The sequence below is a fragment of the Tetrao urogallus genome (genome assembly GCF_951394365.1).
Source record: "Tetrao urogallus genome assembly, chromosome: 10".
Classification (NCBI taxonomy): domain Eukaryota; kingdom Metazoa; phylum Chordata; class Aves; order Galliformes; family Phasianidae; genus Tetrao; species Tetrao urogallus.
The window spans coordinates 20,053,059-20,080,631 of NC_136823.1; the positions used below are offsets into that span (position 1 = coordinate 20,053,059).

Sequence of the window (27,573 nt, forward strand, 5' to 3'; positions counted from 1 at the left end):
CGTGGATTATTTATACTAAATCTTCCATTGCATAATGATCTCTACACATTCACCTTATCCTTCATATGTATTTAGATACCATACTGTACTTCTCTGACAGTTGATGATTTTGTCTTATATAAATGTATGTGCTTCTCATTAGAAGAAGAGAGAGCCAAGGATAAAACATTCTGGTTTTGTTGGTTAGAAACACGTGCTGTGTTGCAAAAAATTCACTCTAATGGTTTTAATTTCACCTTAATCATAAAAGCATATGACATTTTGAGTAGCATTGGTATTTAGACCACTTTTAGGAAGAGAAGTCATCTCTCCTATAAGGAAAGGTTGAGGGAACTGGGCTTGTTTGGCCTGAAGAAGAGAAGGCTGCAGGGAGACCTCATTGTGGCCTTCCAGTACTTGAAGGGAGTGCATAAACAGGAGGGGGAATGGCTGTTTACAAGGGTGGATGGTGATAGGACAAGGGGGAATGGTTTTAAACTCAGGGGAGGTTTAGGTTGGCTATTAGGAGGCAGTTTTTCCCGCAGAGGGTGGTGAGGCACTGGCACAGGCTGCCCAAGGAGGCTGTGGATGCCCCATCCCTGCAGGCATTCAAGGCCAGGCTGGACGTGGCTCTGGGCAGCCTGGGCTGCTGGTTGATGACCTGCACACAGCAGGGGGGTGGAACTGGATGAGCATTGTGCTCCTTTGCAACCCAGGCCATTCTGTGATTCTATGCAGACCACCCTGAGCACAGTTTTGGAGCTAATCAGCGACTGATGACCTGCAGAGATCAGAGAGGATATAATCCCTTAAGTGGCATAATTTGTTAGAACATAGATTGATGAATCCAGTGGTGAGGTAGAGGGCACAACTGAATAACCACTGGAGAGGGAAACGACTGTTCACCCACTGAATTTTTCTACTTCTAGAGCAGGAAGATTTGCACTCCTTATAGCCCATCAGCCATAGGCAATAGTTCTATTGCTGCATAATGGTAATCTGATTCTGGTATACATTTTAAAATCAGTCTTCAATAACACAGTCATGCCTAGGCCTGGCCCAAGCAGAGGCTGACTAAGGCTACATAGAAAAGAGCATTGCTTACGAAGCACATAATGCTGCTGGCCCATGAAACATCATCTCTAACACCAATGTATTTCAAGTGCTGTTTTAGCAGTTTCTAAGCACCTGTGTATTCCTGCTACAAACTGACCATGTTAAAGGAAAGGTCTCATTTACAGGATACACATAAACCACAGAGTCTTCCTTGCTTTCTCCTAAAGACAACTTTTTCCTTTAGGAATGAAGTTCATCTTCAGAGGAACAGGACACAGAGGAAGTGACTGTCTTTGCACTACAGCTGTGAGGCATCAGTAGGTTCCTCCTGAAGAGTAGTAGAAAGTTGGAGCCTTGGCAGTAGCTTACAGGCACGAGTCTGCAATTCTAGAGAGTTATTCGGAATTACCACCGGCCTTAGTGTAATAACACAGAGCACTGGGATCTCAGCATCACAGTGGGCTTAGCTGAGGAATTGCAGGTATCCACCTTGTATTCCTTTATTCTCCCTTTTTTCCTCTCTGGATTTTGAACATCTTAGCAGAGAGGAAGACTGAGACTTACCAAACTAGGTAATTCTGAAGTATGGACTCTGTTCCTGATGATATCTAAACCTTGATAAAGGACTCTTAAAAGCAACGAATGTGGCACTGTGGAAGACTATGAAATGAGTGTCAGAGGTTTCTCTTTTCCAACCCCCTGATTTTAACACAGTCATAAACATGGCTGATGTTCTGAATATCCAGAATTATGTTACCAAAGCTATTCTTTAAGAAATGACCCAGAATACTTTAATCCTGATGGACTTTCATCTGATGACAGCCTAGCCAGTTACATTATGGGACTGCTTTGATTTAGAGCTGCTGCTTGAGAATCAAGGCAGTCCAGTAAGTTAGAGTGTGCTGTCCAAGAGATGGGGGGAGTTATGTTCTCCTTTCAGTCTAAAGGATTGGTTTGTGTTACTTTGCACTTTGCAGTGGCTAGAAGTGTAGCAGGCTAGAAAATGACTTCTTGAAAGCAAATGCAAGCAATCTGATTCATTTTAAGTGGACTGAGGAAAGATGAGAGGCATTTTGTCAAATTCTACTTACGTCCCATTGTATCTACGTTGTACAGAAATCTATATTGTCATATACTTTAATCACTTTAATTATTAATACCAGATTGCTAAATTCTGGGGATACATGATAACTTCTCTCTGGAGAGCAAAATTCCCAATTGTATTCCTGCAATGGTAATTGTATGTTAAGATCTATTTTGCACAGTGTCATTATTGGACTTTTTCAATAAATTTGATTGGTTCCAGTTAGATCAGTGATTTAAATCTATTATACGCTGTCTTTCCTTTTAAGCAAAAAAAAAATTAAGCAGTCAGTCTTATCTGTCATTTTCTGTAAATCTCCCATCCCCTTTTCCCCAGCCAAGTGCTCTAGTGGATGTTCTTGGATTGTTATAATCTTTTATAGTATTCTCACATTCTGTTCTCTAAGACATAATAAAAGATTTGTTCCAGGCCATTCATCAAAAGTATAGCAACTCCATCAGTTACCAGCAGATAAACATCAGTATTCTGCAATTGAGTGTACCAAGCAGATGATCGTAGGCTCAAGTCTCATGTATTACAAGAGTTTAGTCCAACACACTTGTACTCTCACATGGCTGAAATAATCCTCAGGATATGAGGAGGCTGGAGCTCAAAGTTGTTGTTATCCCTGTGTGGCTGTGGTAGCGCTGTGTTTGAAATCATATTAGAATGAATCAACTGAGAGATATTTTAGAGAGGACTGCTTTAACAAGAAATAAAACATACATGCCCATTCGTCATGTATGAATGTGTAAATGCGTTCATGTACAGGTACTTCTATGATTTATTTTGCTCTTAGAAGAGCAGACCATACACTGTATTTTCAAGTATATTATACCACTGCATGTGGGATAAGCATTTGCTTTTCAACAAATGTTTTCAGGCATGTTTTTGTTCAAAACATCCTGACAAATACAGCAAACAGTAGTGTTTCATCAGCAATATATATATTGCTGTCTGCCTGCTGCTCCTCCCTTCACTCCTGTTATCTTGATGAAGTTGTTGTTCAGAAGAACCTAGCCTTCATTTCTTCCATGACAGAAAAAACTGCTCGCACAACAAGCAGCAGCCTGAAAAACTATGTTCACGCCTTGACCTTGAGACTTCCTGAGCCGGTTTGGATTGGCTCTCCCCTTGAAACAACAGGCTTCCACAGGAAGTTCATAAATGGACCCAAGTCACAGCAATTTACGTAGTTTTAATATTTTTAACTTGGTTCTACAAGATCTACCCAAAATGGGCGGTGTTTCATGGACACAAAGAACTGGCCAATTTTTCCAAGACAAAACATCAGTGAGCTGGGCTTGATGCAAACCTTTAAATGAGTGTGACTAATAGAGTGTCAGACCCTGCTAAGGCAGCTTCTGCCAGGTACCGCTTGGGGACGTGGCAGTGTGTTGTGAAGCTGCTCTGTACTCCATGTTCCAGTGCCAGCACCACTGGCATTCCCAGCACTGGAGGCAACCCACATTCCAAAGAGCTAAACCACAGGTCTGCATCCCAAACTCCCCACCTTCAGGCACATGTACTCCTCCCTTCCTCCAATTCTTGCCTCACAGAAAGACGAAGTGCAGTACATCACTCTTGACTTTGAAACAGTCTGCAAGACTCTGATTTAGACGTTTTAAAGACAGTTCTTTCACTCCTCAAGTCTGAAATATCTTTAAAAGATCTTCATCTTCTTCACACATGCTAACAAAATGTGACTGCATTAAAAGACACTGCTTTTCATTCATTTGCTTTGCACCTTGTTTTCTACCTGTTATTGTGAGCTTAATGGAAAATACCATTCTTATTCACATCTCTGTGCTCCAATGATTATATGCTATAATCTGTCAGTAGGAACATAATGACAGAATGTTAACTCAACAGTCTTGAGTGCATTACCCCTATGTAACTATGAAAAGAAGTAGTTTTGAAATATTTTCTTGTTTGTAAATAAACTAATGGCATGGAGAAAGACTATTTTTCATGCTAGCTATGCATATGATTTTAGAAGGAGCTATTTAATTTGTTCAGAAATCTGCAGCTCTATCAAACGTCCATAGTGACAGGCTTTAAGGCAAATTATGAAATTAATTGTATAGCCTAACTTTTTCATGGTTTGGGATTTTCTGGTCTATACTTAACTGATGCACCTTGAAAAACGAATTATATATATGAAAATAAATTCATGCACATACTGTTGCTTTGAGAAATAAAATGATGCAGGCAAATATGCACTTTTTTTTTTCCATTCCATTAAGCAGTCAGAAGCATTTCTTACTAAAGAACAAAGCATGTTTCACCCCCATCCTTCCACACCCAAGAAAGCCACAGAAAGCAGATTCATTGGACAAACCAGATATTTTAAAATGTTCTTTGGCTGTAGTTACAAACCATAGGATCTAGGCCTACTGGTATTCCTGGCATGCATTTACAATGTATAGAGTTAATTTGATGTCTGTTTTTTCCTCTGGTAAAGGTTTATTTTGTTTTCTTCCAATATTGCTTTTCAACATTTTCTGTGAGGAATATGAGGCAAGCAACATGGAGGATCTGCCTACAGTAAGGGATGCCTTGCTTCTTTGGCCAAGACTAGCAGGTCTTACATAATAATTTATTACAGTACCTTTCTGTTTCCTGGTCCATGGTTTGCTGCTTGTTCTCAAAGCCAGTGAAGCTGCTCATATCCACATAGCCGTCATTCTCATTAGCAGCAGATAATGCCCTGCTGGGATCTTCAAAAAACTCAGTGAAAGTTCCTGCTCTGGTGGATCTTCGAGGAGGAATCTGTATATTTTCATAGTCAGAGTTCATAGCTGGAATGTTCTCATATTCGGAAGTGTCAGCATTGGGAAAAGAAATTGATCTAGGCTTTGTTAATGGGAGTGGCATGAAAGGAGGTCTGGACCGGTCCTCAAAGGATTCCACCCGTGACACGCTCCTGCTGAAGGACTTGGGTGTTCCTTTTCTCTTACCATCCTTATAGAAAAGAACAGTTGAGGGAGACTCAGACGCACGGAGCTTCCCCACATGTGACTTCAGTTGAGGTGAGCTACTTAGAGTCCTGTCCAGCTCCATCAGCCTTGGAGGCCCATGATAACTGGACTCTGATGAGGACCTCGAAGAAGAAACATTAACATCTACATGGATTTTATTTTCAGTTTTCTTCTTGAATTTTAGAGTGAGGAATCTCTTAAAGGAAGATTTCTTTTTCTTGGAATACTTATCAGGTGACTCACTCTCTATCAAAAGTGAAGGGGAACTTTTAGTGATTGGCTTTTTGGTGATGTAAGCAAGTTCAAAAGGAGGTGGTATATCGACAACTGAAGATGGAGTAGATACAGCGCCTGACGAAAGATTTCCTTGGGAAAAGATATGTGAGGAACCATTGACACAAGGCAAAGATAAGTTGTCTTCTGTCTTTTTCATTCTAATATCGCTGAGTACACAGCCATCACCCTCTTTGTAAATGGAGACAGGTATCTCTCTCCCTTCAACGGAATAAGACCGAGGATATAAAATAAAGCGTCTTGGCTTGGATTGTAATGCCTTGTTGTCTTCCACTGTTTTTCCTTCCACTGAAAATGAATTATTGCTTAAGTCTTCAGTCCTAGAACTGTTGCAGGAAGGTGGTAAATCGCTTTCAGGACCACCTTCTTCTGGAACTGTTTCTGGCACATAGCCTGGCATTTTCCCAGAAAGTGACCGTGTTCTAGTGACAATGCTTTTACGATCAATGGGCAGTAAGTTGCTTTCACCATCCATGCCTAATTCATCCCTTTTACTGTGATCAGCTCCTGAATCAGTCTGCCCTTTATGAGTGAATTCGTTTTCTGCAGGAAGTACATAAGGGTCATCTAGGGAATCACTGCCAGTTTCTCTTCTCTCTGATTCTTCAGGCACAATGACTACTTCAGGGAGTACTAGATTTTCATGCAAGACATTTCTGGCCCCGTGTTCTACATTCATTTTATCATGCTGACAGACTTCTATCTCTCCCTTATGTGGGACTAATTGTGTTGGACTTACGACACTTTTGCTGAGACTATCTGTTTCTACCTCATTTCCTTCAAGTTGCAACTCATCTGACTTAGAGGCTTCTGCAATGCTTTCATTATGTTCTTCAGCAGACATGTCTTCCAGCTTTGGCTCCATCCCTGGACCACTAGGGAGGGTATCAGAGATCTGACCATCTTCTTTTGGACAGGTCTCTTCTGTTTGCAGATTTGTGGGTACTTCCTCACCATCATCATTCTCAAAAGGAGCAATTTGACACCCATCATCAATACTCTCCGCATTCACAGTTTCTTCCTCTCCTTTTCCAAAGTCTTCGCCTGCTTCACAGGCTACCTCTGATGTCTCCTCACCTCTCAGGTCAGTGATCTGGCAGTCATCACTGGCATTTCCTATGTTTGTATTATTGTGTTTGTCTGTGTCTGCTTCCTCCTCTTCAGCTGCTGCTGGATGAGTGGAATCTCCCAGATCATTTTCAGCACTGGGTTCACCTTCAGGCAATTCTAAGCACAGAACTGTTTTCTCACTGGCTTCATTGGGCAGCATGTCAGGACTTGTACAGTCATCATTTTCTAACTCCTCTTCCATGTTCAAATCAAGCTCTGCATACACACTATGATCACCATCATGTGCTGGACATCTATCTCCCTTTCTTAAAATCTCAGGCACTTCTTCTTCCTCCTCTGACTTCTCCAAACTTGGGATTAATTCAGCTGCAGTTAGTGGTGTTAGAATGATATCTTCACAGACATTGCCCTCATCTCCATTCAAAATGTTATCACCATCAGTCTTATCATCATTGTCCTTAACCAATTTGAGATTGTTAGAAATTTCTTCCTCGCTTTTGGTTTCACTACAATCACCTGCAACATTCTCACCTTCATCTACATTCTTGGATACGTCATTATTCCCACCAGTGGCATCAGAGGGCTCTTCACAGAATGCTTCAGATTGGCCACAGTCTCTGGTTGATGATACACAGTCTGGTTTTATTGGTTCAGCAATATCTGAAAAGTTATGGTGCTCAATTTCTTGATGGTCAGCATCCGCATGATAAGGAATGTTATCTTCTTCCTTCTCTGCTGCTTCTGGAATTTCCAAGATTTCATTGTCTGCAAAAGAATCTAGGCTCTGATCATGCTCGTGTTCCAAGTCATTGCAGTCTTCAATGGTCAGCTGAGTTTCAGGAAGTACAGTGTATTCATTATCCGCCTCAGATTCTGGGCACTCAGTACTGCATTGATTTCCATCATATAACTCTCCGTCAAGACAGAGAAGTTTACAATTTGAGCATTTATTTAAATTATTGTTGGCATTAACACTGGATCTGCTCTCTGTGTCAGTAGAGAGTTTTGGCTTGGGAGCAATAGGTGGTTTGGGACCCCTAGACATAGAATTTGGGTTATGAAGAATATCAGACCTTGGCAGTGAAGGAGAAAATTTGGAGATGGCTACTGGAGAAAGATGACCAATAATTTTTGGTTTCGGTGCTAGTGGTGGCTTTGTGATTTCTGGAGAAAAGAGAGAAAAGTCATATTAGTCATCTTGGTTTCTTATTAAAGCCACCAGAGCATACTCTACAGTAGACTTTTATCTTATACCAGTTACTTGTAAAGTGCAACAAGTCCAGCCAATAAAAGATGCGTCTTTGAAAAGAGAACTCTGCAGCAGAGCATATGTACTGTGCTTCCATGTGACACTGCAGCTATTCCAGGGAACATGGTTTAACGTCACAGCTGAAATGAAACGAAAGCATAGCTGCAGAGAAAAAAGGTGTAGAGCTGCAGAGCCAAAGATATATCATTTAAGATGGGTAGCATGGACACTTTCCTGTGCAACCTGCTCTAGAAAACCTGTTTTAGCAGAGGAGTTGGACTAGATGATTTCTAGATGTCCATTCCAACCCCTATGATTTTGTGATTCTGTGAAGACTGAAAACAAGCTAGCTCTCCCTCACTGTTTTTAAGACAACTTAATAGTCATATATGAACACTGGATTCACAGTACACTTCATATACTACAGGTATTTCGAGCTGATCCTTGGTCCTGAAATTAATATTCTTTACATAACTAAATGAAATGCTGAAAAGGTGCATAAATAGGCAACAATAAGAATTCTCAATTATGAGATTTTAGATGAAATAAAATATGCAGTGTGAAGAAGCAAAAATACCGAATGATTCCAAATGCTGATAAAAAGAAGGTTTCTATTCTTACTAATGTTTTCTAGCCATCAATTGGTAATTACATGAATAATGAATCAGAAATCTCTATTTATTATTTTATTTTTTTATTTAAATTAACACTCATTGGTGGAGTAAAGGGAAGATCTCCATTGTAAGGAAAACCACGTGACAGGACAATGTGCCATGAGAGAGACAGGAACAATTCTTTGTGCAAAGTCATCATGTCCTATACACAGGGAATGAGGGGCAGGATCTCAACTCAAGAGATGCCATTTGGGATATGGACCACGTGGATGTTTGATTAGGTCTTGAGAGATGTAAGAGACCTTTTTTTTTTTCTCCTTGATCTTTCTAAACCTGCTGAAATTTCCTCCAATACAACAATGTTCACAATTTGGCATTCTGGTTTACTCTGAAAACGGTGTTTCTAGAATTATGAGACACAAAAGAGACTTCACTTAAGTTAAAACTGAGCTAATGATCTCAGATCAGCCCAAAGGAACGAGAAGTCTGCTCTCATGAAGCAGCTTTAACATAAACTGTTAGAATTATTCTGCGTATGGGGATATATCTGATCTAAGTTCATCTGTGCTGTACACAAATGCAGAGCTAATAATCACTACTGCTCAACATACAAGCATACAAATTATGAAGCTGGTCAACTAATGCTATCTAGAAGATTACAAACAGAAAATAATACAATTTGTCATTTATTTTGACTAGTAGCATGCCAGTCTTGTATGCAAACATTTACTTACTAGATAAAGCACAACATGTTGTCATTCTTAAGTATGCTGTTTTTTCTACAGGGTAAATAAAACTAGTGTTGGTGGTTGAACTGCAGCCAGCTTCATCAGGTATCTCTTCCCATTTGCTCTCGGCTGGGAACTCTCCCAGTGAGGGGAAAGATCTCCAGGAATGAAGTAAGAGAAGGGTGGAGAACATCAGTGTATGGCTGGAGAAAGGTCATTCAGCACCCTGTGATGTACTTAACAGGAGTGAGTTTAAAAGATACTGGCTAGTTAAACTGCACTGAAAGTACAGGTGCTGAATGCTAAACAACTGAGGAATTTGATTTTATTATGAACTTGTTGAGTATACAAAAAAAAGCAATTTTTTCATAGCATAAGAGAAAATGATTTTACAGCATACTGTGCACTCATTAAATATACCTTGGTTTTGGAGATGTTGCAAAGGAGTTACGGAAGTTAGAGAGTTTTTGAAGACTGCTAAGGTATCTGATATATAGGAATTAGGTAAAATGGCAGTACTAGATGTCTTTGCTGAATTTGCTGAAGCATTTGTATTTTCCAATGTCCAGTATATGCTAAGAACACAGAACAAGCAACATGCAGGTTGTGCTGAGCACAAAAGGAGGTGTGCTTTGACAGATCTGCTTTTGTTATTTGCACCTTCACTTTCAGCTTGTCATGAACATGTACAACCTGTGTGCTGATCAAACAGTTTAGACTCTAGAAATAGATGTCATCATAGTTTTAACCTGGAAAGGAATAGCTTCGCACTATCAATTAACTTCTGGGAATAGCCAAGCCAATTTTTCTAGTTCCAGGTAGTGATCACACCAGTAGTTCTGTACGGTCTTTCAGAAATCATCCTTTTTAGCACAAGATCCCTTCAGGAATGTAGACACCCTAAAAAGCCCTTGTGTTCTGCAGACCCTCGACAAGCACAGGATGGCCTGCTGTTCCTCCTTTGATTCTCTAACAGCAGCCAAGCCTCAGACTATGACACAGGAGTAGAAAAAAAAAAAAAAAAAAAAAAAGTGAACAAATTCACAAATGAGACTTCTTGTATTTCTGCTGCTCAGAGCTGTGAATCCTGAAAACATCAGTATGTGAGCTGACCTGCAGAGATAGGAGGTATGCAGATCATTGGCTTTGAATAACTTGGTTCATGCACAGAAGAGGAAATAGAAGATTTAAAGCAACTTGTGGGAGAGGGGGGAGAAAGAACTGCATATTCACCGGTCTGCAGTACAGCAGCGTGTCACCTTGTTCCACAGTATCCACGGCTGCTTTGAGCTGCAGGGCACATGTCTTACTGACATCACAGAATGAAGTAGCTAATCATTCTCTCCGGATCACTTCAGAAATGTGATGTGCCAAGCACTTAACTGTTACTGAAGTGCCATTGCTTTTGTTGCACCATAATTAAATCTGCAGTAATTCAAATCTGCAGAGTAATGAAAGCTGTTACCAGTTACAAACAGGAACTGAATAGGGTGACTTGAGTATCTTGTAAGCCTATCTCCCCAGCCAAGCCTGCACATGGCCTTTTTAAGTCAGTTGTTGCAATGACTGAGCATCCTAAACTAATTTTCTGGTAGTAAACAGATGGTAGCATGAGATTTTACCAGCTATAGCAGAGTCTTCACAAGAAATCAGCACTAGAACCTTTAACACCCTAATGAGGCGTTTCTTAGGACTTCTCCAAAGAACATGGCTTTGAAGGTATTATAACATTTTCTTCAGTGTCTGGCTTTTCCCAGGAATGTCTATCTAAAAGTAGGACACAAATATACCTACTTTGTTCCTGGGATGTGACAAGGCTGAGCACTCTGGTCATTCTCATCCTTGTTATTATTAGTGCCTGTACTGAAAGACTGTGCACGGAGAAAAAGACTGGCTTATGGAGAATGCCTGGATATTTAAAGCTTTGGTTCATAAACCAACTTGACATAAAACAATGCAATGAACTCATTTTCTCTATGCAAAATAACCATGAGCACATCCTCTTTATTTATCTATATATATAGCTTGAATTCAGTTACCCAATTTCCCTCCAGTGGTAAATTTGTGGCAGAATCAAGTGATCTTGAATTTTTCTACATGCTACCTTCAGTAACACTGCACAGGGAATAAATTATGGTAGTGGACCCTGTTCAAAGTGTAACAGTGGGCACTGTGGTGTCCTACTCTTTTCCTCTGTGCCAACTATTGCCCCTTTGGATTTCTTTGACACTTTTTCCTAGCTGCTCATTGTGCTGACCTTGTCTTTCATGGAGGCTTCTTAAACAATTTCGCCTCATGGGTGTGTGTGTATGTGTGTGTATACAAGTGTTTTAAGTAAACTCTTGTATAACAATTAGTGAAAAGAAAGCAGATCTGTCAAGCACAATGGATCTCTGTGCACCTTTTATCACAATGATTCGCTCTGATTCAATTTCTGCTTCCTCTGGTGTCTGAAGCATTTAAGAGGCTGTAACTTCTAAATGGGCAAAAAACAACACTGCACCATAAGAAATGTGTATGTTAACAAATAATTGTGCATGTTTATTTTAGGATGCATTTTATATTGGAGGGAGGCACACCCACTTTGTGCTTACAAGGAAACTCTTGGGGAATAGGAATTTCTTTAGCCTGCTCCTCCCCTTATTGTTCAATGCTTCCTTGTACTGACAAGGACAGCTTCCTCTCCTTCAGGCAAACTTGCATTCCAGCTTGGTTTTGTTCCTGACATGGCCCAAATAAAACTACTCTGCTCTCCGCTCCTGTCCTCTTCACATTTGAGTTTCTAAGCAGTGAACACAGCAGTTCTGGAATAACAACCAACCCATACAGCCTTCACTGTTCAAATGATTATTTGAAACAACAGACATTCTGAGGTGGAGTTTGCCTAAAACACTACAACCACCCACTTTGAGATGTAAGTTAGATATAGGAATTAGCCTAGAATTTAATTTAGGCATATAAGGGACTATATATACCTACACCCCTGCCCCCTTAAGCAGCTGGTTTGAGGTGAAAACTTAAAACACTAAGATTTTGCAGTTGCAGGAGCTTCTGCAGATTTGTCCCAGGCCTGTGGTCTTGGGACAGTGGCCCAAGAAATGGGCTCCATAATTTAGATATACCAGTTCAAGCTCTGAATGGCATCACAGTTCAGTTCAGGCATCTCTTATGCTGCCAAAAGTAGCTTTTTTCAACAAACTTGTGTAGACCTATGCTTTCTTCACTCCTTCATCATTAATTCAGTTCAGATTTATGTCAAAATTGGAGAGATGTTGAGAAAAGAGAGCAGAAATGTGTTTAGATGAAAGCGACCATGCAGATAGACCACACTGCAACAGTGGCATGAGACAGCACCAAAACTAGAATTCCAGTGGAAGCCAGTGCACACGAGGCCTGATTCTCATTGCTCCTGCTACAAAGAGCTTCAAATCTATAAATGGAAAGTGCCTGAGAAACAGGAGGTAGACGAAGAATATCCAGACAATTCAATAGGAAAGTCTAATTCGGCTCTATAATGATATTCAGTTATATCAGAATAAAGGTGAAAATTGTCTTCCAGAAAGCTTTAGTCTCAAGAAAGTTAGAAATTGAATATTTCTATCCTTCCTATCCTCCTTATCTTATTCCCATAATGAATAGGAGATTTTTAAAATAAAGCCCTTATTTCCCCATTAGTGCTTTCTGGCTCCTATCTCCAGCTTCTATCTCCAGCATTTATTGTTGTTTCCTCCACTGAGATTAAAGACTCTTTTATTATTCAGTATTTTTCTAGGGAAAATATATAATTTCCTACAGCCATGCGTCTCAACAATTTTATTTCTGGTAAACTCTACAGATGAACTCATTAAATCTTCACAATTGGACAATTTCTCTTTTCATTAAGTCTTTTGGGTTTTTTTTCTGAACGTTTTCCAATTATCCAGTGGCCCCTATAAAATATACAGTGCAGACCTGGGGAAAGAATTCCAGAGTGGCTACAGATGATGCTACCTACACATTTCAGTACTTCCTTAGACTCAGTTCTCACTGTTCTCTGTAGCTTATTAATGTATCAGGTTGACTTGCTTGTCCATTATGACTTCTCAATTGCTCCCAAGGCTATTGTTTTCCCTGTTCGTTGTCACTAAACTGATAGCTTTATAATATACATTAAGTGTAATTTGTTTGAATGGATTCAAGTTAATGACCGCCATCTGTTTATACAACCGCTCTGCCTACATTGTTAATTACCCTTTACCAACTTTTGCATCATAAACTTCGTCATCTGATACTCTTCTGTTTCCTTTCCTACCATGAAAATATTGAACAATATCAGCCCATCACCGCCCCCTGCATTTTACATGCCGCTATTTGATAATGATACAGAGATAAGTACTGCAGAGATTCACAACTGCCAGTTAGCCTTCAGACAAAACAACCCAGACTGTATTCTTGTTACAGAAATGCTTCTCCCTAAAATCTGAGCGTGCTACTAAAAATACTGTGCAGGCATCAGTGTTTGTTCCTGCATCAATTCAGTTGCCTTTGTCAAGTCTGTAACTTCTTCCAAAGATGAGGATCAAATTCCTCACTAGAAGTCCTGCTATTGAGGAAATGAGAATATGCAAAGCTAAGAGTAGCAGTAAATACAGGAATTCATTTACATCTTACTTGCCGAAGCACTGTTATAGACATAAAAAATGGCTCGGATCAGAAAAGATACAAGTTCTTTCATGGCAGCACTCCTACTTTGTGCACCAGACACATGTATGAAACAGCAAAGAAAGAACTTAGCCTGTATCATCTGCCATCATATTCACTCTCTCACATCAGAGAATGGCATTAATAAGAGCTCATACTATGTACAAAAGCCACATGCACCAAGCACTACACAAATACAGGAGATAAAGGAAACAAACCAGCTGCTCTGTGCAACCATAGAAAGAAGTTTCCATATATCAGCCACCAAAACAATACTATGTTCTTGCAAAGCAAGACAAGGAAGAAATTATTTACCTGTGTCTATTTCAGTTTGACTAATGCATGGTCTTATATATTCACCATGGTCCCTACGCCTTAGAGAAGGAATTGTTCTGAGAATAAATTAATCAAAATAACAAATGGAGTTTCACTGTAAGTGAAACGGGCAGCTTTTCTTTCAGATGAAGAACTGGCTTTGGACCTGGGCAGAACATGGGCACAAACCACCACAGTAACTGCCAGCACTGTAAGTCAAGCTAAGCACACTGTCGCTTTCATTTCCATATAGAAAGCTGTATGTTCCAACCTGTAATTATAATTCTGCCAGCTGTTTGAATCAGACAGCGAGGATGTGTTTAAATTGCTGATGTTGACAGGCCATTTTAATGTCATTCTGAATTGAGTAAAGTACCCAATATAAGCTGTGTAATCTGCCTCAGTATCTTGGAGATGAAATAGATGAGAGAGCATGATTTAAAAGGAAAGTATAATCCCTTTGAGGGATCCAAATAATAAAATACCAGTGTTGTCACTGGTGAACCCCAGGATGTACTGTAAATAACTGAGATTTCACAGCAAAAATATTTCTCTTTGTTTTATAGTGTGCGAATCCATCATTTATTTCACACAGTCAGAGGAAAATAAAAGGTTTAAAATGACAACAGTTACATAAGAAATGAAAACAGTGGCAAAGGAGTCACTTGAAATGGAAAACATATTTAGACTTGGATTTTCTAACAAGGGAGGAGTGCAAGTCTCCCCTTCAAATTGGACCTAGGTCTATATTTAGGCATCAGCTCTCCCTTTACTTGAGCTGAACAGTTTGGTTATTTTAGCATTGGGACTTAAGGAACTTCAGGTCTTACCTCGTGTTCAAAGCCAGCAGGTTAAGGGTTCCTAAATGCCTCAGTCATTTATGAAATTGGGATTTCAGCTTCTTCACAGTTCTGGTACTTTTGCAAAACGTCTGTGTTTTATCAGTGTTTATCAGTGTACATCCTTCAAATTTGTGATCAAAAGCCCTCTGTATACATCAAGGTTTCACTAGCATGGAGTCAGACTCATAGTAACAACCATCCCATGGGAATTTTGTCCCCTTACAAATCCTAACTAAAATACTAACAGCTGGCTTGTCAGAACGCATTCCACTCAGTGGAAATACAGTGCCGTACTGTACAGTTATTGGAATCCATCCACTATCATTAGATCAATACATGAAGACTCTGAGCTGTCGGGTCAGTAGTTTACAATTTTTTTCTTTAGCTTTATTACAGCCATCTGTAGATATAACACAGTAGCATAACATCACACAGGGAAACTATTGGGGAAAGGGAAAAAGACAATATAATCAGAAAAGGATGAGTTTCAGCACCAAATATCTCAATCCTGCAAATTCACAAATTCTCTGGCATTTTCACTGTCTCTAAGCAGACTGTACATACAAGTCTTAGGTAGGATGCGAGTGCTGTCTGTGAAAAACCCCACATGTGTGACAATTACATTATTTTGATTCTAAGATACTAGCATATTTTTTTTTAGTGGAACTGCAAACATTTGTGATGTTTCCATTTGGCTGTGATTTCACAATATGAAGCTTATACTGCAGCAGACAGCTTATAATCACTTGTTGTTTTATATATTGCTTCCTGAGAAGTTAAATTTTTTTCTACAGGTACATACAGCAGCTTTTCCTATATCAATCTCAGTAACAGCAGAAAGAATATCTAGCCTGCTTATGCCTCTGAACATTTTGAAGTCAAACATCTGAACCTTCTTCCTTTGGGCAGCATCTATTCAGCACCCAGGAAACAAATTGATACTGAGAGCCTGGTAGGTTCTGCCTGTGAGGCTGTGAGATGGGGGTCTGTCTCTTGTCTCTTACCACAGATTTCCTGCAACCTTGCTGGACTGCTTCATCTTTCTTTTCACATCAGTTTTGCATCTCTGAGGATAATCCACGCTTCCCTTCCTGTTTTCTGTTTGCCTTTATTTCAACTTCTGCGAGATCAAAGCTGCCTTATATGCCTTCACATATGACTCTGCTTACTGGTGCTCTGTGTTACTATAATACAGAGCTCACCAGCACTGGTCCCTGAGCTCTGCCAGCTAATAAACACTTCAGATTCAGTAGGAAGTTCTGCTTTGCACTGATGGGAGAGACATTCCTTGCATTGTGTGAATATACAAAACAAAGGCTGAGAAGGGATATGAGCACTCTCTATAAATACAACCTGGAGGTAAACACCAGAGGAGGAAAAGAACTATTTTAAGGAAAGGGACAATGTAATCCCAAGAATAAATGGCTGTGAATCTGGTTAGGAAACTAGAAGGACTAGGCAGAGTAAGAGGTTCTCAGCTTCCTGGAGGAATAGCAGGTAAGCTACCTAAAATGATTTAATTTGATGCAATGATAAAAGGAGTAATGTGGCCTTGTGATCTGTAACAATGGATATTGCTTTTAATAATGACGTAATAACATTCAGCCCTATACTCCAAAGAAAGAAAACTGCTAATAAAATTTCAGTTTACAACTGAACAACCTGATATTCCTTGCACTGCTCACCCCTGAGATCAGACAAGATGAGAGCTGCTCCTTTTAATATAACAGAGAGATGGAGAAAGAGTGGTTGGAGAATCACGGCTAAGACGATTTTGGCTGACTTGCTTAACCCTCAGATGAGTTCATCTTCTTGGGATGGACTGAGTTCAGTCCAGACAGAATCAGGAAACAGAACAGAAACGTCAGCACCTTTCAGATAGGAGAGTGTCCCGCTCCCAATTGAAAGGGGAACAAGAGTCTTCCAATATAAACTCAGAGCAGCAGTATGACATGCTGATACAACTGCAGAGGATTGAGTTTGTGCCTAAACAATCCTTTCTAGTGCTGTATACCTGTGCTGTGGCAAACAGTGCTTCACAGTTTCCCAACATACGACAGTGGTTAAGGTAAAGCGCCTAGCAGTAATATCTCTGGACCTCAGGTTACATCTGTGCAAGTGAAGTGCCCAGCAACAGTCCCTCCCAGGTACAAGGAAACATGGTGAAACAATTTAGGGCTAAAACAAAAAGCAACTATTTCTCTTCATCTCTACCTCTACACAACATTAGATTTTTCTAACAAGTTCTATAGTTAGCAGTAATGGTTTCCCAGATTGTTAGATTTTTTTTACATGCATGCCTCATCCCTGAAAACCAGAAAGAGTTAGTAGAGAATGTAGAGCTTGCCCCAGTTTTCTAGTGATTTCTTTTACTGGTTATCTGTTGATGGTCTTGCTTTAGCAGTTGTTCCCTTCTGATCCTGTCTCTCACCTTTCCAGTTTCTATCAGGGAAACGATCTCGGAAATTAAGAGAAAGAGGAAAGGACTGGGCTTGCCTCAGAGAGAAAATTGCACAGAAATAAACCCACCAAAACACGCAAACAAACGAAAAAAAAACACCAAAAAACCATCCAATATCTCCCCAAAATCCAATTACCAAAGGAAAGCAGCAGCAAATTTCCTAGAGGCATTGTGAAGGACTGAGCGTGTCCGAGGGAGAACGGGCACAGCGCCACTTCCCTCGGCAAGCACAGCCCTCCCCCCGGCCCCTGCCCCTCCACGGCTCGTGGCCACCCTGGCGGAGCCGGTAAAGGGCACCGACAGCCCGGGACGCGCCGTGTCTCGCGGGGAACCGGAGGAGCATCCACCGAAGAGCAGGGAAGCGGAGGGCCGGCCCTGGACGCAGGGAACCTGCCCGGGGATGCCATCCCGGAGGCAGAGCCTCAGAGGAATGCCGTCCAGCCGGCACCCGAGGGAAGGAGGGTCCCGGTACCATAGGAAGGATGCCCGGCCCCAGGGAAAAGATGCCCGGACGCGGAAAGCCGTTCCTAAGGAGCCGCACGCTTACCGGTGTTGTTCATCTTCCACCCCAACTTCCCTCGCTGGCTGCCCCGGGCGCTCAGAGCATGGTCCCGGGGCCGTCACCGCCCTCGCTCCTCGCGAACGCGCCCGGCGCTAGAGCCCCTCTGGGGGCATGGGAGCGCGGGCGGGGCAGCTGGACCCGGCGCGGCGGGCTGGGCAGGCAGCACTGCCGGCTCGGGGGCGGTCAGCGCCGCGGCGCGCCTCCGCCCTGCCCCGCGTGCGGCCCGTCGAGGGGCGGCGGCCGGCGCCGGCGCCCCGCACGGCAGGCCGCGCGCGGGGATAGGCCAGGCGGGGCCATCCCCTGCGGCGGGACGAGCCCCTGGGTTACGCGGGGTGCGGGCGGGGGGCGCGGAGCTGATGCCGAAGGGCGCAGTAATTTAAAGGTGCAGCGGGTTGTCCTCCTGCACTCCTTTCTTTTGCCCTCCCCTCTCCTCAATTTGGTGTTCTCCACCCCCTTTCCGTTCCCCACAACCCTTCTTTGTACACCCCTTCGCCCATTTTCCCTCCTCTCTTTCACTCTCCTTCCTTTTTTTCCCCCTTACCTCCCACCCTCCCCCCTCACCCTCTCATCTCCCCACTTCCCTCCCTCCACTAGCTCCCTTTCTCCCCTCACTCCCATCCATCCATCCACCTATCCATCCATTCCCCCCCCTTCCCTTTTCCTTTCTCCCTTGTCAGCTTTCTCCTCCCATCTGTCTTTCCCTCTGACTCCCCCATTCCCCTCCCTTGGTTCCCCATGGGACAGGACCGCCCCCACCTCAGAAAACTGGGGGAAGAAGGCTCAGAGAAGCCACCCCCAAATTACCCAATCTGGCCCCAATGCAGGGGCTTTCCCCGGATTGAAGAGCACCCCTGGGAGCCAGCAGCACCTGCCGCTGAAGCACTTATCTAGGCTCAGAGGAGCCGATCCCTCGCATACGAACCTTGCTTGCTCAGAGCAGTTTCAGATGGCACCAGGCGGTTGTCTTCTTCCCCTCTCCCATAGAACAGCTTCCGGCTCAATGAAATTAACAGTCATGCTGTGTCTGGGCACTTCTCCCTGGTAAGCAGTGGTAACCCCCAGGAAAGGTTGGATTGCTCCTCTACTCTCAATAAGGGCTTGATATTGATATATCCTGTTACCCTTCCTACTGGTGCCGTCATTGCTCGCACAAGAAAGTGTAATATTCCAAATTTCCCTCCTCTGGTAGAGAAACCCCAGGACGACTGGAGTTTTCTTCCCTCGTCAGGTAAGAGCCATTCCCCCACAGGTCAGGATGGATGCTTGGGGCCATTCCTGAGCCATGTATGCCAGCAAAGTATGCCTGCCTGGCATGTGTGTGAAACTGTAAGGTCCTGCTTTGACTTGCATTCCACAAAAATCAGGACTACTGCTGACACCATTTTAGATGCTGTTAACTTTACAAAATACCTAATGATTAATATCATTCTGCTACTAGATGTTCTATAGTATAGCCAAAGTTCTTGAGGGCTTGAGACTGTATTCAGGGATGACTGGTTCTGATGTCTAGGGGATCCTGGTTGTATTGCTACATCAGTCACTCGTGGAGTTCTACAGGGCTCCATTTTGGGGCCAGTTCTCTTTAACATTTTCATGAATGACTCAGATGTAAAAGAGTAAGCTGTTTTGAGCAGTTTGCTGACTACTAAATTAGAAGGAGCTGTTGTCTCTGTTGAAGGTGGAGAGGCCTCGCAAAGACCTCTAGACAAATTAAAGAACTGGGCAGTCACCAACCGCATGAAGTTTAATGAGAGCAAACACCAGATTCTGCACCTGGGAAGGGGCAACCTTGGCTATACATACATACGATCTGAGTGATGGGATGCTGGAGAGCAGCCCCACTGAAAGGAATCTGGGGGTCTTGCTCAAAAACAAGTTGAACGTGAGTCAGCAGTCTGGCATCAAATCAGTAGCTCAGAGCCTGGCTGAGAGCAAGCATTGCCAATTGTCAGTTCTGTGACACAGCCTTTGGAAGAGCTGAGCGCTTCTCACAAGTTGCTATCTGTCCTCAAATCTGACTTCTTCCACAAAGGGCAGGGTGCCTGGGTACCTTCAGGAGTCACTGATCCCTCTCAACCAGATCTGATTCTTTGAACTGGCTTGTGTTGGTTAAAAATACAGCGTGTACTCTGCTAAGAGACACTGCACTGTACACCAGGAAATGTATTCTTGAGCAGTTCAGAGTAATTCTGGACACCAAGAACTGCTTGATGGGCAACTAAGCTACAGTTTGGGTGCAACAGAGATAAAGAAACAGACATCTATGCAGTGATCACTGTCTTTAAAAGAAACCTAAAGTACATTTACTAAGCAAAAGACTTATGTTCTCTTTATTGTCAGTCTAGAAGACAATTCAAAGTGTAATCTCTTATACTAACATGATGAAAAGCATTAGGACCTCTCCACCTAAATGCAATAACAACCATATAGCATCTGCTTGAAAGTTGCCATTTTGTCCTCTGTCTTAAAAAAATAATGGGAAAAATCAACACATCCATTTCCATTACTCAAATAGCGAAACTAATGAAATACCTTTTTAAAAATAATTCTGATTTTTAATAATGACTTTACAAAGTATTTCCTTTAAAATATAATACAAGTATCTATTTAATTTTTGATGATTTGTTAAACTTAGGTGAACTGTATGAGCTTGTAGGTCCCGACCCAGTAGGTCATTTCAGTATGTGCTTAAATCTGTGCAAGTGGTTAATCCATTTTAAGGAGTGCTACTCCATATACTTAGGTGCTAAAGTATATCAGAGCAATTTAGCATGTTAGAATCTTATTTTTTTTAATCACTGAAACATAAACCAGCACTCTACTTGCCATCTTAATAGATAGAGGCTCTAGAGACTCTATCATACTACACTACCTATGCATCCTATTATTTTTCAGCCTTTTAATGTTATCGCATAGAGATGTTCTTCAAGATGAAGTCTACTACTTTATTATAAGCAGTATTTCTGAGCATTTTTCATCATCTTTCACTCTGCTGTCTCTTCTTTATAAGGGTCTGTATTTACTGTTTTGGTGGCAGCGGCCTTATTAACAGAAAGCTTCTGGCATCATACTATGAATGCAGCACTGGGAGGAGAGGGGGGGTTGCCCTGCAAATTGCACTGAACTAAACCTCTAACTTTCTTCCAGATACAATTTCAGAATCGGATATCATTTTACAAATCTTTATATTAATCTAGTATTAAGTATTAGTTGCCTGAGAAATCACAAGTTTTTGTGTTATTTTGATATGTATTTTAGCAGGTACTGTAGCACATGGGAACCTGTGGGACAGGAGGAGGCAGTCCAGCAATGGTCATCCCCACTGATGATCTGCCAAAGCCCGGATCATAGATATAATAGATTTTGAAGGATGGTTGATGTATACAGATCCCTTAATAATGCTGTAGGGAAGGACAGTAGATAGAGTTTCTCAACTGCCCAGATACATAGTTCTCAAATCTTGGCTGTTTTTATTTGTTTTACCCAAGCAAAGCTTCCCTTGACTTAACTTAGCTTGAGAAGGGATGCATCCACAAACACATCCATCTTTAATCCATACACATTGTGATCACGCAGTCGAAAGCACATGGTGCCCATATTTGCAACACACAGAGCTCATGAACTCCACAGACAACAAAGAGAAAAGCAGCTAAAAATACCCTTGCATGGATTTACCTACTACACTCAGCCTTGTTTGCATCTGGTATTTCAACCCTTCTGTGATGCTGTTACATAAAGCACCAGAGGAAATAACATCACAGAGAATCAAACAGTGGGCTGGGAGCTGAAGGACTGCAGATGGCAGGGTCAGGCATCACATGAAGTGAGATGATATGTAAGTCAGGATGTTATGCAGGTGTAAAACTGATGTCAATGAAAGAAAATTGGGCACTGAGTCCAAAAGGCTGAGTATTGGCACAAACAGTGTCAACAGGGGTTCTAGCTTCAGTGAAGCCAGAAGTGAGTTTCACTCCTGGAGGTCAGCAAACACACACTAAATTCTATTTGGAAAACAAAACAAAAAACAGCTGAAGAAATTATGACCGGTTTCCTGCATTTGATGGGACCATGCATTTGACACCCCCAAAGCATGCATGTCTCCCTCAGCAATGAATCACCAGGAGAAAGAGTGACCACTGCTACCTCAGAACATTGTTTTGAAACATAACTGTTAATGATATGCCACATTTTTATCAGGGCCATATTCTGAGTGCAGTGTGGCATGTGAGAGGTGCATAAATGGATGAAGCCAAACACCTATTTCCTATTACTATTTGTATTTACTTTAGTCTCACTCCAAAATCCATCTCACTCCAGGCCCCTTCTACCTAAAACCCCCACCCCACCTCTGCAGCCCACTTATCACTGGGTCCTTTTTGGCTACAAAACCCTGCCAGCATTAATTAGTGCAGCCACTGACCCAAAGCAGGGCTGGCAGCTGCGTTCTCCATTTCCTGCCCAGGCATCTGCTGCCTTGATTGGAGGAAAATAGTTATTAAACCTTCTTCAAAACAGGAAACTTCTCTTGTCCCTGCTTCCTGAGGTACAGGAACAGTCTCCACAGCAACCCCTGGACAAAGAGAGCTATTAACCACTGGGGTGCCACAGCAGTATAGTGGGAGGTCATATTTCAAGCCATAATCCTACCCTAAAGGATTGAATGCACCTCTCTGCACACCATTGCTCCCACCAAACCTACATCCACATCACTGCTTCCTTAAATGGTCTGGAAATTAATTAGCAGATGATAATTCTATCCACTGGAAGCTTTTGTAAACACTTCTCAGTCTGAGTAAATTTTGATCCTGTATCAGAAAATACAGGAATCATTTTACAGTCAGTATCAGAAAATTGTTTCAGAGGCTGCTGTCTTTCCATCTTGGAAGGGTGACTGAGAAGTTCAACACTGTCACCTCCACAGGTGTTATCAGGGTCTATCTTAACATTATGCAGTCTTTTTTTTAAAACAAATACATCTTGTGCTTTGCTCATTGAGTATTTTTGTTCTCATGATCAGGCCTCCTTGAGAAGCTTAGTGCGGAGATTTCTGAAAGTCATTTCTAGTGCCAGTGCTGTCCATCGCAGTCCTGGAGAAGACCACACACTTACATTTGTGAGTTGGCATGTGTGAAGGACCACTGCTAGAGGAGCCCAGTTGAAATGAACTTCAGCAAATTCAGCTTTAAAGTTCAAATCTGGTGGGTTCTTTTAAAAGCATGTACACGTCATCTGTAACTGACAGGACTAAAGTGTACCTCACAATAAAAACAAGTGTGATAGCTGAGAATCATAAACAGTGCTAAATCCTTGTTCTTATTTTTGGTTTTGGACACAAATTCTACCTCCAAGGTACCATTTCACAGCAAATGCAAAGCCACAGAAATGTCCCTCTCTGCTTCACCCATAGAACTGATCATTTGGATATGAGTATTTTTTTTCCACTGTTCAGGCTTTAAGGAAAAAAAAAAAATAGTAGGATACAGTGACATTCAGGAGTTATCACTTCCTCTGCATTCCACTCCTTTCTCACCAGTTACTGAAAGTAGAATGCTGAATGGGAGAATTCCTTGTACTGTTGTTTCCCCACCAGCAAGCTACTGCGTCGATCCCAGAATGGCTGCCTTCAAAACCTAGGCTAATTATTTCTTAAATGTCTGTATAGACAATGATCTGCCATGTTGCTGACTACAGAGAGAAGCTGTTATGTACATTTTTGTCTTATGTATAGCTTATGTCTGCTATTCTGACCCGAATGCCTTTGCCAGTAGTGAGTAGAGGAGCCCGTGTAGCAGAAGAGTCTCTAATTAAACTTCCTGTAATTTTCATATACACAGAAGCAAACAAAATAAAAAGATACATATATTTCAAGAGGAAAAGCAAAGCCTGTTGAGACAGGCAATTTATTTTGTTAGTTTGACCAACCTGGGTCATAAAGCAGATAAACAAGCTCACACTCAATCCCTTACCAGAAAAGGTAAGGAAATAGTAAGTTTTAAGCAAAATACAAGTTATAAACGTAAGGAGGAAAAAAAAAAAAAAAGGGACAAGACTGCTACTAAAGTACTTCCAGTTCAACACTGTTCTTGGAGGAAAGGCCTAAACCTCTCCCTTAAATGTTGAGGTTATGCTGCACAGGGTGACGTAAAACTGGTGTGATCAGATTATGGAAACAGTTTTTCACAACTGCTCAAATTATAGGATGAACTCCTTGTGATACATATACCCTCTGAAGAAAGCTTTGCTGGGAGCTAAAACTGGGATGAATAAAGTCTGAAATACCAAAAATTTCATTTTAGTCTTATACTAAGATTTATACTAAGTCTTATACTAAGATAAGCATTTTCCTCTCTTGCAGACAGCTAAGACTTTCTTTTATTGTTCCACATTTGGAACAGGCCAAACAGTTCCCAGCTGCTGGGTTATTACTGCATAGCTTGGCTGCATTCAGACGTTCATCAAGTAGAAGCACATGTGAGGAAGGGTGTGAGAAATTCCCACAATGCTAACTCACTTCTCACTGAACCAGGCAATCAACTTTTTCAGCTTGCTCTTGAGCACTTGTATTTATGGTAGGAAACCCCACCAACACTGATTTTAGTTTGCCAGGTAAGTAATACAGGATGCATGAAAGCGTTATGGAGCCAACACGTTCCTGACAAGACCATATCTGAGCATCAGCACTGAAATCTTTCCATTCTACCTGGCATAGCTTTGCTTCTAGCAAGCCATTTCTGAAGCATTTCACTTGTTCAAGGATGAGAATATCCGACACATTCTCACCATAGTTCAGGAGTCCCAGTTACCATAGGACCACACACAAGGTTTTGAAAGATCTCCAAAGACTCAATTCTGTCATCCCTCTACACTCAGTCATCTGTCAAAAGTGCACCTAAATAGTTGGTATACTGCACAGAGAACCAAAGGGTGAATTAGAAGGGACTGCCCAAGATTAGGTTGGAATGTCTACATAGGACTGGTGACATAGGATCAATCTGCCTTCTAGGTGAGACCCAAGGGTTTTGGCAATAACAGCAGATGGGAAGAACAAAGAACTGACAAACTCATATTCCTTCTTTCATTCTTAATTTTGGCACCAGGTCCAGACCTCACAAGGATTTCTGTTGAAAGTATTTGAGTAGTTCACTTCTTCAGAGCACATGTTTGTTGTTCTATAGATATAATTACCATATAAATAATATTTCTGAATGAATGAGCCTTCAGTAATACCTTTTAAAAATATTTAGCACTCCTAGGGGGAAAAAACTATACACAAAATAAAGAAGTGTATGTACAATGCTTTTTGTCAAAGTAAAGCAAGAATGTTCTGCTCAATTTCTTTTCAAAAACATTAAGCCCTGGTACTAACGAAACTTGGCTTCTCGTGAAGAGCAACTCTGATGCAAATTTAAGTCAGAGATAATGCAAAGTCTGATTTTAGAGCTTTTCCTTGCAGCTGGGTTGTTAACCAAGAAACATTCTGAATTCAGTGTTGTTTGATAGAGTTGGCGTAGACTGCAACTTCTGCCATACTATTTCCTTCTGTCTCATCCACATGCCAATTCCAACCTCACATCTTTAGTGACAAACAATCAAAAGAGGAAAGTGCAGCTGAAGCAATTTTAGTATGAAGGACTCAGGCGATAAGATACAATAATTGCATATAGTGGGCAATAGTATTTATGACAGCTCTAAAGTTGAGTCAGAAATCTCACAAACCACTTTTGATCCAAGCAGAGAAAAAGAAGGGCACAATTTATTCAAGTGACACTATTAGAAGCCATTTAACTTTTCAGTGTTTTGATTTATAAGGAGGGGCATGACACACTAACACCTCATTACTGAGAACTCCTACAAAGCAGTTGGGATCTCCCTACTCCCTCTTCTCATACATTCATTAGATTATTTCCAATTATGGAGACAGCATCATCACTGTCTCTATCCCCTCCTCTCAGTGCATAACCAGGAAACTCCCGTGCATTCCCAATCATTCCTGCCCTACACCATTTTGCACTGTCACATTTGAAAAGTCATAGCAGTCAAGCAAAGTCATTGGTGATTGGAAAAAAGGAAAGCACTCATTTTTTAAGGGAGAAAGGAAGAGCTCGGGAACTACAGGCCTGTATTACTCAGTTTTGGAACCTGCACGTGCTCTGCAGACAGTGCGTTCAGCACCGGCAATCCAAAAGAATCTGCAGTCTGTTCCTTCAATGAACAGCACCGCTCGCTAATCCAGCCGCGAGTTCTCACCGAACGGAACCGAACTCCTCCAGGGGGCCGTGACTGAACGCTGCTGCCCCCTGCAGGAGCAAAAACCCAATACAGCGCAACAGGCACTGCAGGGCGCAGCTGCCGCCCGGTGATTAAAGAAGCAAAAGGTAACGCAGACTCTCTTCGTGCCTCACTGCCACGCACGCGCCGTGCAGGAACGGCAGCAACGACTTGGCGTCCTCGACCTCCTTCACAGAAGCAGAACTACTCGGAAAAGACACGAGAGTGGCGCCAACGGCACAGTTCCGCCGAAGCGGCGCCTCGTTTCTCTAACCGCACTGCGCTGCGAATGCGCCACGCCTGCGGCCTCCGGCAGAACCACGCACGCATCCGAATGTGTAAAGAACTACGCCTGCTCTAACCGCTCAGATTAAGGCGAGGACTGTTGTATCGCACCGACAGCTCCCAGCGCTGTTCGCTCTTCCACTGCCCGCTGGCTGTCGCCTCGGTCATCGCACCGCCACGCCACAACGCCCTATTTCGGCTCCAGCTGCCCCCGCGCCCGCAGCACGCGACCGGCTCAGGGCCGAAGCGAAGCGCCCGGTGCCCGCCCCGCATCCACGCACGCGCTGCAGCGTTGCGGCCCTCGGTGCTGCCGCCACCTGTAGCAGCCCGGTGAGTATAAAGTGGACCCCGCGCAACTGCCACGGGGGAAGGAACACGACTTCGTTGCGTGCCTCTACATACCTGCGTGCTGCACAGCGACGAAAAAACACCTTTTCCTCCGTGCCCTGGAACCAAAGTTTGCTGACCAGCTGCTGGGTGCCCAGAGAGGTAACAGCAGTCTCCGCATCAGTTTGTACACCCACTTTGTGTGATGGCACCACAAAGGGCACCCAGAGGTTCTCAGTGTACCCTAGGATGCCCTACAGTCGCTCAGGGAGCAGCACCTGATGTGGCACACACTGAGGTGTGCTTGGGCTACAGTATGGTATACTGGAAAACCTATAGGGCACTCCAGAGCACACTGTGGCATTCATAGAATATTGTGGGGAGCCCCATATTTCACTTTGGTGTCCTTGGAAGCCTCTAGGATACAGTGGGAAGCACGGGAAGAACAGCAGGGGGCATGACAGGCTCTGGGAGCCCATTAATATTCCCTAAAGCACATTGGATGGCTCAGGGAGGTCTCTGGTGCACACTGTGAATCCTTTAGCATGATTCTGGGAGCTTTGGAAGCCTGTTATGATGGTGCCAAATACAGAAGGACGCACTGGGAAACCAGTGAAGAACCCTAGAGCACACCAAGGAGCTGAGGGGTCTCTAGTGTGCTCTGAGATGTGTCTAGGATGCCTCCCTAAAGCCTGCTCAATATCTCAGGGATATGTTTAGGTGTCTCTAGAGCTGACTGTGAGGCCCCACAAAACCTCTGGGGCACATTAGAGAGCA

General features: G+C 42.4%; 1 protein-coding gene across 1 annotated transcript in view; it reads right to left on the reverse strand.

Moving 5' to 3' along the window:
• FGD5 (FYVE, RhoGEF and PH domain containing 5) overlaps window positions 1-26,637 on the reverse strand; it is a gene marked incomplete at both ends in the record, with an annotated part of 99,342 nt that extends 72,705 nt beyond the window's left edge. Inside the window, 2 exons of the mRNA XM_079540311.1 lie at window positions 4,731-7,629; window positions 26,547-26,637. Coding sequence (XP_079396437.1) covers window positions 4,731-7,629; window positions 26,547-26,637 — 2,990 coding nt within the window. The remainder of the gene's footprint in view (window positions 1-4,730; window positions 7,630-26,546) is intronic.
• Between the last annotated feature and the right edge of the window lie 936 nt (window positions 26,638-27,573).